This window comes from Nipponia nippon, unplaced genomic scaffold (assembly GCF_047370975.1).
Source record: "Nipponia nippon isolate SJK-2023a ecotype South Korea unplaced genomic scaffold, ASM4737097v1 scaffold_7, whole genome shotgun sequence".
Taxonomy (NCBI): Eukaryota; Metazoa; Chordata; class Aves; order Pelecaniformes; family Threskiornithidae; genus Nipponia; species Nipponia nippon.
In genome coordinates, this window is record NW_028262391.1 from 20,928,498 (window position 1) to 20,946,638 (window position 18,141).

General features: G+C 38.0%; 1 protein-coding gene across 8 annotated transcripts in view; it reads right to left on the reverse strand.

The window, feature by feature from the left end:
* Positions 1–778: 778 nt before the first annotated feature.
* The window catches only part of ACSL3 (acyl-CoA synthetase long chain family member 3), a 53,069-nt gene continuing 35,706 nt past the window's right edge, over positions 779–18,141 (reverse strand). For 3 of the 8 annotated variants that reach the window (XM_087739565.1, XM_087739566.1, XM_087739567.1), the window contains 10 exons: positions 16,674–16,824; positions 15,945–16,068; positions 15,600–15,671; positions 14,948–15,087; positions 14,058–14,230; positions 12,880–12,954; positions 10,980–11,171; positions 9,613–9,727; positions 4,148–4,305; positions 779–2,333 (listed from right to left, as the gene is read on the reverse strand). In XM_087739565.1, the coding sequence (XP_087595691.1) occupies positions 2,170–2,333; positions 4,148–4,305; positions 9,613–9,727; positions 10,980–11,171; positions 12,880–12,954; positions 14,058–14,230; positions 14,948–15,087; positions 15,600–15,671; positions 15,945–16,068; positions 16,674–16,824 (1,364 nt within the window). In that variant the 3' untranslated portion in view covers positions 779–2,169. Of the gene's footprint in view, positions 2,334–4,147; positions 4,306–4,505; positions 4,718–4,745; positions 4,881–9,612; positions 9,728–10,979; positions 11,172–12,879; positions 12,955–14,057; positions 14,231–14,947; positions 15,088–15,599; positions 15,672–15,944; positions 16,069–16,673; positions 16,825–18,141 lie in introns of those variants that run through there. The other 5 variants (XR_015700483.1, XR_015700484.1, XR_015700482.1 and 2 more) reach the window with 5 other exon arrangements.

The following is an 18,141-nucleotide window of genomic DNA, read 5'->3' on the forward strand; positions in this document are numbered from 1 at the left end:
AATCTGCTGCACAATGCACCAAGTGATACACATAGTGCTTCAGCAATTTATTAAATTTTCACTAAAAATCACAAAAAAAATATTTGAACAATGTAGATCCTGTGCTGAGTGCAAACTATTTAACAACCTGTTGATGGAGCACAGATACGTACTTAAGTATTGGTAATGTCTAATATATAGTGTGACACTTCCCTACAGACTTGGCAATTTCCACATTCAGATTCTTCAGCCATTTTCCAACATTAGTCTTATCTCTATTTGCCAAAAGGTTTTAATTTATGATCTAGATATCTGAAGGCATTAATTGCGTAAACGTGGTTCTGATTTCTTTTTGTTGCTTGTATTTCCATTTGACTAGTTACACCAAAATTCACCAAATTGTAACAGTTTTTCATAGACAGCAGCAGGGGAAACCCACGAATAGCGGGAGAAATGGTAAGGTAACATAAAATACCGCACAAACCTTCTCATCGTTTCATCAAAGCTAAAGTACAGGGAACCTACTTGATAACTTTTGACTCCTATGAAAACTGCTTTGTATAATCAATGGACAGTGTCAATTTAAATAACATTTTAGAATTTTTTTTAATGAGAATTTGTATATCAAACACCTCCCAAAACTCCCATGTCACAAATGCTACCACAGCAGGAACTCCCTCCCCCAAACAAAGCTTCTGCCATTCAGAATTGCTATATGCTACCATAGTACGGTACTAAGTCAGCATCAAGGCCTTGAATTTTAGTACTACAAGTAAATGATACACATGAGAGAATAATCTCCAAATTAAAGCCATTTTAATATTTGCTCCATCACAAAGTCGACTGATGTATGCCTTTTCACATTCTCATGTAACCATGATTAAAATATTCTTTCTAGAAATATTTTGAAAATAAAATTCACATCTGAAACAAATCTAAACACTCTCACTGAAGAAGAAAAGATCCCCCATAGGTCTTCAAACAATATTCACATAAACAGAAATTGAGACTCCTTCCCGAAGTAAGAATTGGGTGTAACAAACCAAGTAACATAAATAACTCTGGCTGACAAATACTTCAAATATCTGTTTTTAAAGCAAAAAATGCTAAACAAAAGAACAAAGAATCAAAGGGAGATTTTTAATGGCACAAAGGGCAGCTAGGCACTGTGTGAGCTAAGAACATAACTGTCATTATGACTTTAAAAATCCCCCCAGTAAGATTTGGGTTGCAGCTAGGGCAGAACAGGGGTCTTGCCAGACTTTCACAAACAACGAAAGAGCAAACCCAGTGTAACGTCCAAAGCTAACGAGAAAAGACAAAAGTTGTTACAGTCCCTCTGTTAAAAGGACACTATCAAACTTACAAAGCGTTAAGTGAAATTAATGCTGAGAGTTCTTATTAGCTTTACACAACGCAACTACTGGATGAAATGGTCATGAGCTATTTAAAAAACGAGCTTCTGTGTTTGAGAGATTATTCGTAGGTTTAAATTCTGCTGTGTTAATAGCATCTTTTGTATTAAACAAGCTTTAACTAACACCTGCAAGAGTACCTGCCTTTATGCAGAGCTGTGCCATGACCATTTTTTCATTTTCAGATAAAAATAAAAGTAACCATTAGGCACATATCGAAGGTGTATTACACAAACTGGAATGTCAAACATCATCTCCCTCAGATTTACATAGAAAAATAGCACAGCAGCAAATAACCTGGTCCTCTGTTCAACAATGTTACAAGCATTTTCAATGTACATAATGTCACAACATCAATACCTTCTTATCTTTAAATAATTAGGTAAAAAAAAGGCCCCCAGTATAACCATCTCTTATATAGCCAAGTTCTCGCTATATACATCCAAATTTTAAAGATACAAATAAAACATTATACAGGATTTATAAATGTTTAAAAACTTGAGGCTTCAGAATCATGGTTTCCCAAAAAGACTCGGGAAAATCCACAGACTGACAAGGTAGCAGAGAAAACTGGAAAAAAGGAGACAGACACAAGTTTGCTGCCGTAACATTTTACTAAACTTGCCAGTCATCATGGTGGCGTTATCAGAAATAACAGTTTAAGCTACAAATGAGGAATGGTGGGTTTGTGTGTTGATCTCAAGTGTTGAGACAGGCAATTCAAGTATTTCCTATTTGATCCAAGCTCATTGTAGCAAAGTGGTGCAGAAAAGAATTATTTTACATTTTTTCCATACATTCGATCAATGTCCATTTGATAGTATGCTGTAAGCTCTTTGCGTTTTAGTTTGAACGCATCTGTCACTAGACCAGTCTCAGGGGTCCAAGGGTCAGGGCTCAAACGAATTTTTACTGGTATTTCAAACTTCTCCAGATTAGCTGTAAAAGTAAACATTTTTAATACAAAATGTAAATGTAACCATTTTTTTTTTACAATTAAGCACAAAAGGCAGAACTGTATTCTCATGCAGAAAAGCACATGACATAAATGAAGTGCTCCTCAAACCCCCCGTGGTTAGAAAACCAAATAACTAAGAAAAGTAATCAATAGATGGGCAATATTAAAAAAAAACAAAACTATTTTCAGCTTAAATGAAAAAAAAAAAATCCAAAATGTATAATTATCCTGTGCAACCTGCCATTTTTAGATTTTCTTGCACCTTTTACTCCCCTTGACCTTAAATAACTGCATTTGGGTTTTTTTGCAATTTAGCACTAAAAATCATATTATTTTAAAAGTAAAGCCTATGATACCAAAGCGAAAAACAAGAACAAATACAAAATAACATCAAAATGTGTAAAAATGCCTCAGGATGAAATCAAATATTCCATTTCATCAATTTTAACAATGTATTTAATTCTCTTCAGAATAGTTAGTGCTGCACAAAACAGAAAAGGAAATTGACTTTGTAGGTGCTCTCCATTGCAGCAGCTTCTTAGAATGACTTTGCCCACATCGTAAGAGTATGGTCCTGTAACAGAAGGCTGCGAATATACTAATCATAGAGTTTAATATATTCACAAGTAATATGGAGAAGAGATGAAGATTAACAAGGCAAAAATTGTTGGAAGCGTAGTTATCCAGGGTGGAAAAAATAAGAACAAATTGCAAAGAGGTGCAGAAGGACATCATGATACTGAGTGACTGCAAAACACACAGCAGAAAACATTCATTGCAGAAAAGTGTAAAAGAGAATGCATTTGAAAAACAAATTTAACACCCACAATGACCATTTTAAAAACATTCTGTGGTCATAACAGACAGCTTTATGAAAAAAGCTCAGTGCTTAGTAATGGTCAAAAGCAGAAACAAGGCAGAAATTATGATGAAAGAAAAAACAAAATATCACTGTGCCACTTTAGTTCTGCACCAGAATAGCTAAATAGACTACGACCAATTAGCATGAAAAAGATACAGCTGAGGGGGAAGTATAATAGACACTGAAAAAAATCACGACTGCCATTGTGACTGTTCACTGCCTCTTCCCATACAAGAGCTCGGCAGAACCAAGTTGAACTCGCAGATGGCAGGATTACAACAAACAAGAGGCATTTCTTCACATGAACGTAGCTGAGCTGTGCAACTCCGCCACAAGATTGTACGGATACCGATACAGAATATTTATGTAACTTTAAAACACAACTAGAAGAGTTAGTGGAAGAAAAGTCTACTGAAAATTATGAACTACAAAGACTGCTTTCAGTTTAGGAAATCCCTCAGATGCAAGTCACTGGAAGATAGGAGAGCCCCTGTCACCATGGGCATATTTCAACTTTGCATAGGTACATAACATGTGAGACTGTATGATACCCAGCACACACATGATGGATCTACAGGTGACCCACATTCTTTTGGACCAGCAGCTAAGGCCAAAAAGATACTACAGGACATCTTAAAAAGCACCAGACACCTCCCTCCCATTCTCTCTCTGGAACTGAACTGGGCTTGTTAAGTTTCCCCTGTTTTTATATTCTTTCCTCAGCTATTGGTCATGGTAAAAAAAAAAAAGTTACATGAATCAAAAGGACTGACCCAACTCATGTTTTGTTGTTGGGTTTTTTTGTATGAAAATTTCACTTCATATAAGTTCTATGACATATACACACTCAAGCATAAGCCCTAAAAATATTTCCTTATCTGTTTCACAGACATTACAGTCCACAAGGTTAATACTATCTACCCAGCTACTCACCTGCCATGGCAGCCTCAGCTAGCACCTTTAGTACCTCTTTTTCCATCTCAGGACTGTTACAGATCTCTTCCCAGGTTCCTTTAAATCCTTTCTTTCGAGCTAGTTCTGCGAGCTCCTTTTGATTTGGCACAACAAATCCAATGACATAAGAATGGAAACTGAGAAGTATAATGTACTTTAGTACGAATTCTGTAAAGTTAACAAGTCTTCAAAAATAACATTTCAAGTTGGGGGGTTTGCACTTCATACAGAGATATTGCTCTTAACAGTTGGCTTTTGTTCACCTGATAATCCTTCTGAAATAGTACACAAATTGCCTTTGCCTGCTTAAAAATAAGTAGAAAGAGAAGCTACTTACCTTACAGCAACTGGTTTGCTTCAAGGTGTGCTGTCCATATGCATATTCCACTGTGTCTCATGCTCAAAGCTTTGGGGAAGCAGTACCCATACGATGTCAATGCGCCCTGCCTCTCCTCATGTTTTGCATCCCGGTATGAAGACTGGTGTGCGGCTTCCCTACCTCAGTTTCCTCTCAACTGCAGAATCCAGTTACTGTAGAGGAGTAGAGGACTGCAGTGAAGAGGGGTTGGAGAGCAGGTTGTGGAATGAGCATATGCACAACACATCTCAAAGAACGCCTGCTTCTGTAAGGGAAGTGACTTCTCTTTCTCCTTCAAGTGATTGTCCATACGCTCACTCTACTGTTGGCAATCTTTGTCTGCTCCTGATATGCCTAGAACATACGAAGCTCTGATCTCAAAGTCTTTGGAAAACACTGAAGCGCAGCTCACCTTGAAACAGGTATTCAAGATTTTTCAGATGGTGTGAAGTTTAGGGGAAAATGTGAACAGAACCTCTCATAGCAACTTTACACATTCTAACAAAGCAGATCACCGAATCGGAGTGCTGAAAGGGACCTCAGAAGATCATCTAATTCATTCACCTGCCTTGAAGCAAGGTCAGCTACATCTAACAGATGTTTGTCCAACCCATTCTTAAACATCAGGCAATGCTTTGTTATTCTTAGCATTGCTAAGCTGCTCCTGATGGCTATTCCTCTCTGCAGTTTACATCAGTTGTATTTTCATACAGCCAATAATCAGATGTTCCTCTCCTTTCCACAGAAACCATTTATTTGTTCACAGACTGTTACTATTATTTTTTTTTTTTTCCTTCTCACCTTTCTAGTCTTCCTTCCTTTCTTAAATCTCTTTAGGAACTTAAGCAATGCCCTTTCCTCCTAAGTCATGCATCACAGATCTGCCCAGACATTCCCATTTTTCTCCTGGACTCTTCAAGAGATCCACCTTTTCTGAAACGTTGCATGTGGAACTCAGACCCTTTAATGCTTGGTAGAGCAAAAAGATCATTGTGCATCTTTGCAGGCTATACATCTGATTATGCCATTGTCCTGGTTTCGGCTGGGATACAGTTAATTATTTTTTTTTTTTTTTCCCTTCTAGTAGCTGGTATAGTGCTGTGTTTTGGATTTAGTATGAGAATAACGTAGATAGCAACAACTAAAACATCAGTGTGTTAAGTAGTGCTTACACTAGTCAAGGACTTTTCAGCTTCTCATGCCCTGCCAGTGAGAAACTGGGAGGGGACATAGCCAGGACAGCTGACCCAGACTGGCCAAAAGGGATATTCCACACCACACGACGTCATGCTCAGTATATAAACCAGGGGAGCTGGCTGGGGGGAAACCACTGCTCAGGAACTGACTGGGCATCAGTCAGCAGGTGGTGAGCAATTGCATTGTGCATCACTTATTTTGTATATGCTTTTATCATTATTATTATTTTCCCTTCCTTTTCTGTCCTATTAAACTGTCTTTATCTCAACCCACAAATTTTACTTTCCCCCCTCTGATTCTCTCCCCCATCCCACTGGGGAGGAGGGGAGTGAGCAAACAGCTGTGTGGTGTTTAGCTGCCTGCAGGGTTAAACCACAACAGCCATATTATTTACCTTCTTATAACAGCATGGCACTTGTTGACTCATGTCAGCTCCTATAGAACTGCTACCAGCTGGTGGTCCTCATCCTGTATTTTTGCAGTTTATGCAGGTGTAAGTATAATTTACATTTCTCCTCTTTAAACTGACTGCTGTTTTCAAGCAAATCTCCATCTAGTCAAGCTTGCTCTGAATTCTAATCCTGTCCTCCACGGTACCTTTGGTCCTGTCCCACCTTAACCATCTACAGATCTATTAAATCTTTTCAACTGTCTCTTTCACCAGACAGATCATTAATGCAAAATACAGAACCTTAACCCCAGTATGGAGATTACTTTAGCTTATCTTTTAAGGTCTCCAAGATAATTTTAGCATACTAACTCTAAATACCCTTTTGGTTACTGTACATTGCAGTTTTGTATGTAATGTATACATATTATAGAACACCAGGTTGGAAGGGACCTCAAGGATCATCTGGTCCAACCTTTCTAGGCAAGAACACAGCCTAGACGAGATGGCCCAGCACCCTCTCCAGCTGAGTCTTAAATGTGTTCAGCGTAGTGGAGTCAACCACTTCCCTGGGGAGATTATTCCAATGATTGACTGTTCTCATTGTGAAAAATTTACCTCTCGTGTCCAATCGGAATCTCCCTGGGAGGAACTTGTACCCGTTACCCCTTGTCCTCACCATGTGACTCCTTGTAAAAAGGGAGTCTCCATCTTCTTTGTAGCTCCCCTTTAAGTACATGGTGATGAGATCACCTCTAAGCCTTCTTTTCTCAAGGCTGAACAAGCCCAGTTCTCTCAGCCTATCCTCATATGGCAGGCTTCCCTATTATGTATGAAGGTATCCAGAACACAAAGGACTCTGGCACTTTCATCCCGGTTCCTGTAGTCTTTTGACATGCTTAAGGTCATGTCCACCAATAGCACCAGTGTCTCCAGGGATAAACAGCATATAGAAGTAATCAGTTGGCTGGGTAAAGCCTCAAACTTTCGGTTCATCTAAAATTCAGCCTCTTGGGTAGAAGCATACTTCCTCTGGACAAATAGGCTCATCCAACTATGCTTTTTCGTGGAAAGCTCCTGGAACGCGTAGCTTTTCATTCTGCACCACTAAGTTAAATCTTCATTTGTTGCAGTTCAAATGCTAAAACATTGTTTGCCTTCAGAAGTATCCTGAAGACTACATCATCTCTGTGGAGCAGCTACTTCCCTCTCCGCTACTGTTCCTTCTGCAGATCTTTTGAATTTGCTAGCTTCTTCAGTCTTGGAGGTCATAGCAACAGCATGAAGGAAGAAATTTTCAGAATTTGGTCCTCAGGACCTCCTTAGTCGTCATCTCCATGCTAAGAGATTTTGCCAAAACATTTCTCCTACACTAGGTATCCTCATTCCCTCGCTGTGATCCTACCTGAGTAGAGCCCTCAGACCTATGGTAAGAGACATACATAGTGCCACTACATGTTGATACCACCATTTCTATTCTGTAAAGTCTGGTCCTTAACAGCTCTCCTTGAGCTTCCTGCCGAGAACTCCCTTGGGTTTTTTGCCATGTTTGCTCATTCCTCAGGTCACTGAACTACTCATTTTCCTGACATGATGCTTGAGACCCAGTGAATGCATCTTGGATGGGTGAAGTGCTGATAAAGCAGTAGGAGTCTCCTCTGAAGGAGCTGTAATCATGATTCCTTTCAGAAAATATTTTATTCCTTATCTCACAGAGTATTTTGTCTGAAGTGGTGAATTAGTATAGCTTTTGAAGCAGTGATATCGTGCAAACACTTTTGATTCCCTACTACCATGTTCAGAGGAGCTTTGCACCCCAAGACTGAAGGTCAAATCACAGATTTAACCCATTTGTAAGAGTCTGCCCTCCTTGTCCTTTTGCATGTGGGAGACAGAACAGCTACAAATGAGGGACTCCTCTTGCATACTAAATCACCTAGGCAAAGTATAAGGAGAGACAGGACATGAGAGGTCATAGGCACTGCTAACAAAAAGTCTCTTAGCTCACACTGCTGAGGTGAGTCTATACCCACAATGAAATGTGCATATGGACAATCATTCAGAGAATCTGTATTACATGGCTACTTATGCCAAATTACAGACATGAAAGTATTAAAAAGAAATACAGCAGCAGCAGCAAAAACAATCTGGAATGTACTTGGACTTTGTTTGTAAGTTACTTTTAAAAATTGCTCATAGGTTTTCCTGTTTTTAAGTAACAGACAAGACGCAGACTATCAGAATCAAGTGCCTGTCTGACAAGTGCATTTTCGCCTCCAATGTTATGTTGGCCTGGCAAAATTAACACAAAATTTCATAGTACAATTCCAACAGTGTACTTCAATCCTGGAACAGCAGAAATCACCATCTGTAGGAACCTCTTTCTGCATAGACTAGAGAGGGTACTCAGAACAGGCACATAACCTCAGGCAGTCAAAGCAAGCAAACATGGGATTCACCCAATAGGTCAAAACCACAAATAAAGCTTAATATAATAGAAGTTTTCTCAGCAGTGGCGTGCTCAATGCACGTTAGCCTATTGATCCAGAACTGTCAAAACTGAAGTTACAGGATGACTACCATCAGTTAGCATAAAAAAGTACCACAGAGAACCAGGTGAACAAACCAAAAGTTAGTTTTCTATTTATTACCACTGAGCAATTCTCTAGTATGCTTGTCCTGGCCTCTTTCAATCAAAGTTATCAAGTGGGGCTTTTTTGGCCATACTGGAAATCGGAGTATTTCTGATCGTTCAGAAGCTCCAAAATTACTTTCCAAACATCAAAATGACCACAGGAAACAAAGACCACCTGAACTATATTTATACATGCAAGTCTGTATTACGCACAGGTAGGAAATTCTAGAAATAGAAACCTAAGACATGTTTAAGCCCTTATATGCCTAATTCAGTAGTACATGTAGAAAGCAAATAGAAAGGACATTTGATCATCATTTATTAATTGTGTGTTTGCATAGTATTTACAGAGCGTTTTCTCTCAAGCTTCAAGGCTTCTGCTGGTGTACTGCAGGGGTTAAAGAAAGTGTTTTTAATGCGCAAGCCAGCTTTCTGGGCTGCTGGTGTTTTTGTCCCCTGCCTTCCTCTGAAGTACAACAGTACTTCCTCTGAAGAAGAGATCACAGCTAAATACAGCAAGGAACAAGGTGTCCTAGGGCTTCTATAGGTAATAATCTCTGAAGTGCTTGAGTGGTGTCTGTTATGAATGCAGTAAGATCTTAGCTGCTTTTCTGAGTGGGGAAAAGGTAATGAATGACTCATTCTTGGCATTTTCCAAAAGATGAAAGAAATGGGAAAAGAAAAATAAAACCATACATTTCAGATGTTTTAGTTTTGATAGAGAAAGTTATTCCATTGTATTAAAAGTAAAATCCTTTTTCAACTGGTTTTAAAAATTCCACACATTGAGTAGCAAAAAATTTTGCTTATGGCTTCAGTAGGACAGACACAGAATACAGCACTAAAAGTTATCAGCTGCCTCTTACCTGCTTGCATATACACAAATATTATCTACCAGTGGAAGATTCTTTAGAGCTGCTTCTACTTTGCCAAGAGAAACATATTCTCCTGCCTGGAGTTTTACAAGATCTTTTTTACGATCTATTGAGGAAAAAAGGAAGTAAATGTTAATTACAGAACACAAAACTTCAGACACTGATTTTATACTTTTCCTAAATGTATGCATAAATGCTAAAAGGTAAGCCGACTCATGTTTGGTGAACATACCAGAAACATTTAATATCAGGTTTCCAGACTTTGTGTTTTATCAATCTGTCCCTCACATAAAAATGAGACACATTTCAATTCCATGCGTTTTCTGCCTTTAGAACAGCACTTCCTATATGACAGCACTGTCACGTGAATGGAAGACAACTAGCATTATGCAAAAGCCAGTGTTTGGCTAGAAGTACACATTTTGTGCTGTCTGGTCCAGACGCTTAAGGCAGGAGACGCACCATTTGGTGACATTTTGTTATTTATTCCCAGGCTAAATCCATATTTAAAGACCACCTGCTATTCAAAACACAACAATAGGAATGAAAAATTAAGCCCAAATTACTTGAGCTTATTGTACGTAGCTCCAAGAAGGCGAAGGTGACTACAGGGCCTTACCCACCTAGCTGTGATGCAAGCCAGGAGCTCTCCTTTGCTATATACCTTCACGCTGCTTTGTGCAACCAGGCAAGGTAGTTTTGTAGCTGTCTGACCTGTTTGACCACTGCAAGGCAGCCACAATGGGACCTAAGATTTTTCTCATAATAAACCAACTAAGCTCAGTTTTCAGGATTAAAGAGCACCCTGAATCACTCACTGACATCAAGAGAGACAGCTGGTAGTTTATAGGGCACCTATTTTTGTGCCTACAGGTGTCAATGAATTATGAGCCTATCACAGGCTTATGTAGAACACCTTTACCTTAATCTATTTTTCCCCTAGTTCCTTTATGATAAGGGGATATTCTTATTATAAAGAATGGCAAGATTAGAAACAGACTTATTTAATTCCTGAGCACATATTACCAAAAGAGTCCTTTCACTGAATCAGATTCCACACTTACAAAATCAGAAGCATCTAGCTCAATTATTCTATATTTAACTTTCTAATTACTACCCAGTCTCACTAACAGAGTGGAGTCAATGTTAAGACTGTTTTAAAAGGAAATAATTGTTTTAAAATTCAGCTTTTAAAACACACAATCCGGTTTATGTTAACATACCAGAATTTCCCTGGGATACGCAGTAGGGCTTTAGCCTGCATGCCAAGATACGGAGATTTTTTTGTTGTTGTTAATTACAGTATTTAGCAGCCCTGAAAAATGTATATACATGTTCACCTGAATTTAACAACTTACCAATAATTTTTAGACATCCATCTTGATGAAACTCTCCGATATCTCCAGTATGGAGCCACCTCTGCCCATTCTCATCAACACTGAAATCTTTTTTGGTTCGTACGTCATTTTTGTAGTAGCCCACAGTCACATTTTGCCCTCCAATAAGAACCTCACCTCTAGGATATGGTTTATCAGTGTTGTAATATCCACCTAAAAGTATGGTTTTTATTAAGTTAACAAGAATTAGAATATATTACAAAGCAAGAATTCCTATTATTTTTACTATTTAAATATAGAACTAAACACTTTAGTGTCCTTAGCCAAAGTTACCACTTGCCTAAACAGGTCAGTAAGAGATGGTTCCAATTCTTTTTAGCATATAAACACCCATTTAACATGTGTGTTTACAAACAGTGAAATCACGCAGGCAGAGGGCAAATGCCACCTCTATGCTATCCTTCTGCTAGGACCAGCATGCTCTATTCGTTTCATACAGGCTCGAATCAAAAAAAAAAAAAAAAAATTCACCTCATCTTTTAGGAAAGAAAAAAACTATAAGGTTTCACATTAGCCCAAAACACCCTTAAGTATTACGTATTTCTACTCTACAATACATAAAAACCTACAATGAAAGGAAATCACCTAAATACATTCCAAATGTCATTAAATATATTTAGGACTTGGGGGTACTGGTAGATGAAAAGCTGGACATGAGCTGGCAATGTGCTCTCGCAGCCCAGAAAGCTAACCATCTCCTGGGCCACATCAAAAGCAGCGTGGCCAGCAGGTCGAGGGAGGTGATTCTGCCCCTCTGCTCTGCTCTGGTGAGACCCCACCTGGAGTACTGTGTCCAGCTCTGGGGTCCTCAGCACAAGAAGGACATGGACCTGTTGGAGAGGGTCCAGAGGAGGGCCACAAAAATGATCAGAGGGATGGAGCACCTCTGCTGTGCGGAAAGGCTGAAAGAGCTGCGGTCGTTCAGCCTGGAGAACAGAAGGCTGAGGGGAGACCTTATTGCAGCCTTTCAATACTTAAAGGGGGCCTACAAAAAAGACAGGGACAGACTTTTTAGCAGGGCCTGTTGCGATAGGACAAGGGGTAATGGTTTTAAACTAAAAGAGGGCAGACTCAGACTAGATATAAGGAAGAAATTTTTTACAGTGAGGGTAGTGAAACACTGGAACGGGTTGCCCAGAGAGGTGATAGATGCGCCATCCCTGGAAACGTTCAAGGACAGGCTGGATGGGGCTCTGAGCGACCTGATCTAGTTGAAGATGTCCCTGCTTATTGCAGGGGGGTTGGACTAGATGACCTTTAAAGGTCCCTTCCATCCCAAAGCATTCTGTGATTCTATTCCATATGCCAATTTTTTAATGTTTTTATTAAGAATAATATTATGAAGACTCTTTTCAAATAATTTCTTAATGGCAACAGAAGGTATCATGCATGCACTTCAGTTGAAGCCTCCTGAATCCAGCACCTCTAAGACACAACATACGACACCTGCACCCTGTCCTGCAAGAATTCTGATTTAGATCAGTAAGAGGTACAATGCTGTATACATTTACACAACATGCATATACAATTATAGTGACTGGAATGAAAGAAACAGTATAGCCAAAGAGAGTCATAATACAACCTAGTCAAAATGCCACTTGCATTGATAGCTTCTCTCTAGATATTTTTAAGTTTAAAAACCGAGGAATTTATTTTACCTTTTTTCTCCCCCAAGATCAAACTTTTATAGGGAGAGTAGTGTTTAAAATTTAAAAAGCCAAGAAATAGTCTTCTAATTACTACTACTGAGCAAAGCCCAATAGAAAAAATATAAATAAATATATAAATAATAAAATAATAAAAAATAAAAATAAAGTTCTTACAAACACACTATAATTTAACCACATACAGGAATTCTCACCTTCTTCCCAGTTCATTAACTTGATTTCACAACAGACCAAAGGTGCTCCCACTCTCCCTGTAGTGTAGTCCCAAACTAGAATTTAAAAAAAAAGCATTTTTCAGAAAAAAAAAAAATCATAACTGATTAGAAAAATCTTTGTTGTCATGCATCTTATTTAGTGAAAATTAACTTCTATTTTTTCTTGAACTTTAATTCATAGAACAGAACTTCCAAGAAAGCCAATGGATCTGTCAAAGTCATGCAGATAAAATCCTTATTCTGCAAAGAGAATAGACGGCTGTATTTACAGATACCTCCAGTCATATCAACACAGCTTTGACAGCAAGCTGTCCATGTGGGATCACACTTCAGAAGCAGCACAACAACTTTAAATAGTGTTTGCTGGACTCTGAAATAAGTAGCAATATTTCATAACAATTCAGGGATTCTATATTTTGATTCACTTTCCTGAAGTCTCAATCCCCAACACTTCTGCTTCTGCGCACCTTCCCAAAAGTGCATCACCGGAGACCACATCATTTGTATTACAGTTTCACTATTTGTTTTTCCAAGCTACTGAAGAAGCCATTTCCAAAGACCTCTTGGAATAAAAACCACATCACAGCAGCTTGTGGATCACCAAGGAACATAACACATGTTCTACAATCCAGTGTAATCTAGCAATGAACCTTAGATACTCCTCATATGATTCCTAGGTAGATCACACTATTGCCAAAAAATAGCAGGTCTGACTGTTTCTGCCACCATTGAATATGACTGAAATTTTAGGACTAAAAGGCAACTGAAACCTTTAAGTTCTATTATATGAAATTAAAACCTGGCACAGGCTTTTGCATTCCATTTTTTATTTTCCTAACCTCTCAATGTACTCACCAAAACTAGAAACAATTTATTCAGTTCAACTGGTAAGTGAAATAATGCCAAGATCCCATTCACACTATTACAGGTTTCTCTATCACGAATGAGAACATTCATTTTATAGGTAGGTCACCACCTTTAGCACAATGTGTCAAAATTAGCAGTCCTCCTGTTTTATACATTTATGATTACAAGTAATTCCCAGGATTCCCCAATTACGTTTGATGGCATACACCAAATGAATAGACTGTCAAAGATCACACACGCAGAGCGCTCGGCACAGATCACAGCACTCAGTGGGATGCACTGACACCAACCTTCCGTGATTGTTCCAGCTCCAGCTGATTCAGTTAGTCCATACCCCTGTCCTACAGGGCAACAGAAACAAATGTTCATAAACCGCTGAGTTGCTGCAGAGAGTGGAGCTCCTCCACAAAGCAGGATGCGAATTTTTCCACCTAGCAGCATTCGTACTTTCCGGAAAATAAGGCTAAAATGCAAAGATAAGAGTATATATTTGTTGCTTAAAAACAAAATGAGAGAGTACCTAATTCTGTATCTGACCTGAAAGTTTCCACCATCTTCAAATACATTTTTATGGCATTCAAAGAAAATTCTGGAGGATCACATTTAAGTTTCTGAAAACACAGGCACAGATTTCTAAGCTTGTTTCCACATTCTAATTTGAAGATGGGCTAAATGTTTTGAGAACATGAAGTTCTCTGATTTTCTCCTAAAATAATTTAAATAAGCTGTATAAATTTTTCAATTATATTATCCTTTAGTCTCACTAAAGTTGGGAGTTGGACTCGATGATCCTTATGGGTTCCGTCCAACTTGAGATATTCTATGATTCACTTCTGTGAAAATGTGAAGTCTACAGTTATCTATAGGAATAGACTTCCCATCTCACCCAAGAATTCTGTAAATCCGTTATTAAAGTCCTAATGAAAATAATGCAATTAATATAAATCTCCGATCAGTTTCAAGTTAAATAACATTCACTTAAATGATATCAGTAAATATTTAAAACCATCGCACAAACTACTGATTTGTTGTTTCAATTTACACTTAGTTACAGACTTGTTCATGTTCAAAGTGTCAACATTAAAACAAAGAAAAGCACAAAAAAAAATCAGATACTGCTCATGTGGTAAGACTTTCATAAGCATTTTTTTGATGCCATTAAAAATAAAATTAAAATTACCTATCGCAGAGTGGGGTAGTGTAACCTTTGGAAATCTGTTCCATTTTGTAGTTGTAAGCCAATATAAATAGATTGCGCTGGAAAGTAGTCATTTCATTCACTTTATTCATGACATTTTTGTAGATCCGATCCATAATTTCCTAGTTACATAAAAAGATTAACTTTAACTCAAAAGAAACGGAAATCCCAAATTCAGTACAACAAAAAGGAAACATGACCTAGAAATTCTAGTATGTTTCAGGTGACAACCCACTCCCAGGTTGCTTCCTCGCCCATTGCTAAGAGATAGCAAGATGTTCACAGAAAGAAGGAGGGCAAACATCTGAGCAGCAGCACTAGTTAACCCCAAGCTGCCTGCTGCCAACTATCTTCATTCCGTTCGTTTACTATGATGAACAATAGATGACTAATTAAAATGGCAATCTAATTCCCATAGCTATTTAAACTTTGAAAAATGTTGACACTCATTATGATGAATGCTTATCCCCAACATATAAATAAATACCAAAAATATTATTTTAAGCTAGCTTAACATCAAAGGTTCTACCTTTTTTATTTACATGATCATTGCATTCATTTTGTTGTTAAAATTTTGAATTATGCATTATATTTTTAAAATAATTTTAAAATTATTTATCCTTCAGTTACTTACCGGGACAGCTGCCATTAGGGTTGGCTTAAGTGTAGTAACATCACCTTTGCTTCCCTTCTTTATTTTAGAGGACTAAACCGAAGAACAAGTTTACTAGCAGACACATTCAAGATTTTTAACATGAGAAACAAAATGACATAGCACATGTTTCAAACACTTGTTTTAATTTAAATTATATTTTAACAATTAAAACTACTCCAGAGTACCAGTCATAACCACCAATACCCTGTTTCATGAATTGTAGAAAAGATTTGTTGTAATATTTTTTAAGAAATATTACAAAGATCTGATGTAATTTTTTTTTTTTATTTTTTTTTACCATAAGGGCTTACATCTACAACATACCTGGTCAGCTAAAGTCTGGGGTGAAGAGTAACCAATGCGGCATCCATGAGACAGACACACGAGCTCAGCACTCAGCTCCAGAACATGGGCAAGAGGCAAATAGCCAATATAAATGTCTTTTTCCCTGTAAAGAATTTTTGAAAGATACGTTTATGTTGTACCATTAGAGTCCTCAGATGAGTCATGAAGCTAAATTTACACAGAGCTTACTGCAGAACTAGAGAAAGTGGAAAAATGCCTTTGAGCTTGAGTACATATTTCAAATAATATGGGTTTTGTTTCAAAATTTGCATACTACATACTGTAGGTTTAAGACATGAACGAAGTGTGACATTTACTCATCCTAAGACAATTAACCATGTATTATTGTTGCAAAGGCAACTCTGTGGACAAGATTAAAAACTGAACCAAACAGAAAGAAACCACAGAATTTAACACTAACCAAAGGAAGTACTGCTTAGGGAGTTTTCAACCACTCTAGTGCAAGGCGGCCTCACAGGCTTTTGTGTCCCGGTCTTGCCCACATACAGAAGATGAGAGAACAAACAGCACATGAAGTAGTCATGTCATTTAATGCAGTACTGGAAGACGCTCAGACATCAGTGCATAGTATGATGTGTCACAGACAAAGCAATATAAAACAGTTAATATTTTACACAATAATTAATCTAAAGTCATATGCAACTACATGACTTCTTTATTTGCTGGTAAGTAACTGTTGGTACGTACCCCAGATTTGGAATCCTCTCAGCCATTCCAGTTATCCCAGCGATTATGTTGCAGTGGGAGATCATAACTCCTTTGGGAACTCCTGTGGATCCACTTGTGTACATGATCACCGCGATATCCGAGGGCACAGGCCTGGCCTGCTGTTTGTTTCCTGTAATTTGTGTTAAAAAAAAGAGAATGTAGAATGTGTGGAGAGCCTATCAGACTGGGAGATCTGATACACTAACATATTTTGGCAGTCATTCCAATATAATACTACATGACTATTGCTATTACATTTTGCTTTCGATTAAAAATATTGTGGTCAAGCTTAAGTGCCTTCACAAAGAGCAAGAACTTCTTTGTATTAGCTGAGCAATACTTTGAGTGATTGTCCTAGTCTACCACAGCAACACTTTTTCTATTGTGTTTCCCATATTCCTGCAGAGAAGAGAAAAATGGGCAGAACTTTGGCTTCTCCAAAACGCCACGGATCTTCACATCCTTGGGAAGGTATGCTGCACCGGTTCCATGCTGCCGCAGGGTCAATCCCCATTTGCAAAGCTACTTTCTCATGCGCTCCCCAGCAGGGGAACAACACAGTGCCTCATTCGCAACACCTGCAGCAAGGCACTGCTGAGCCACATGAGGTCCAATTTCTATAAATATTTAAAGTAAGTTCAATAGCTTTAATAGGATTAAAGTGTTTTTTAAACACTTGCACAGAAAGCAAGAAAATATGAAAACAATTGTGTTTATTCAGAGGAAAAACTGCATAACACGCAACACATGCGGCACAACATACACGCTGAATGAGTGAAAGCACATTTAATAATTTCCCACTCACTGAATCCTGTCCATCCTGCACAATGAACAACAGAGGAAAAAAACATAAGCAGCAGCTCATGTACTTAATATAATATTAATTGAACATGCTCAACCATAAACAATTCATTGTAGTATTCCACAATTTATGAATGGTTAACTTGACAATGTTCCTTTATTACAGTGTATAGTATGTGATATTTAAAGACTGAAGAAAGAAGGATTAGACACCTTTTTATGTAGCACATAGATTAACAAATCTCAAAGAGCTAATGAATTATAGCCATGATTTTTTCTGTTGGTGTTGCCTGAAACAGTTTTAATAGTACATAGAACTAGTACATCAAAAAGGGAAAACCGTTTTCTAAAGAAATTGAGAGGTCACGATGTTGGGAGCAAACCTGCCATTCCCTTGAACATCAATGGATTAACCACCCACCTACTCCTAAACTAAAATTCAATCCAACATTCATGTGCCTTCAGTGGTTAAAAGATTCTGAAAACACAAAGGACAAGAACAGAAGAAAGCAACTACTGAATATAATGAAATCTTAAGATACTAGGTTTAGCAGGTCTTCAGAGCCAAGAATAAAATTTTGTTATGATAATAGTTAAAACACCTTCTGAAATACTGAGTTCTAATTCTAAAAGTGTTACATAGATT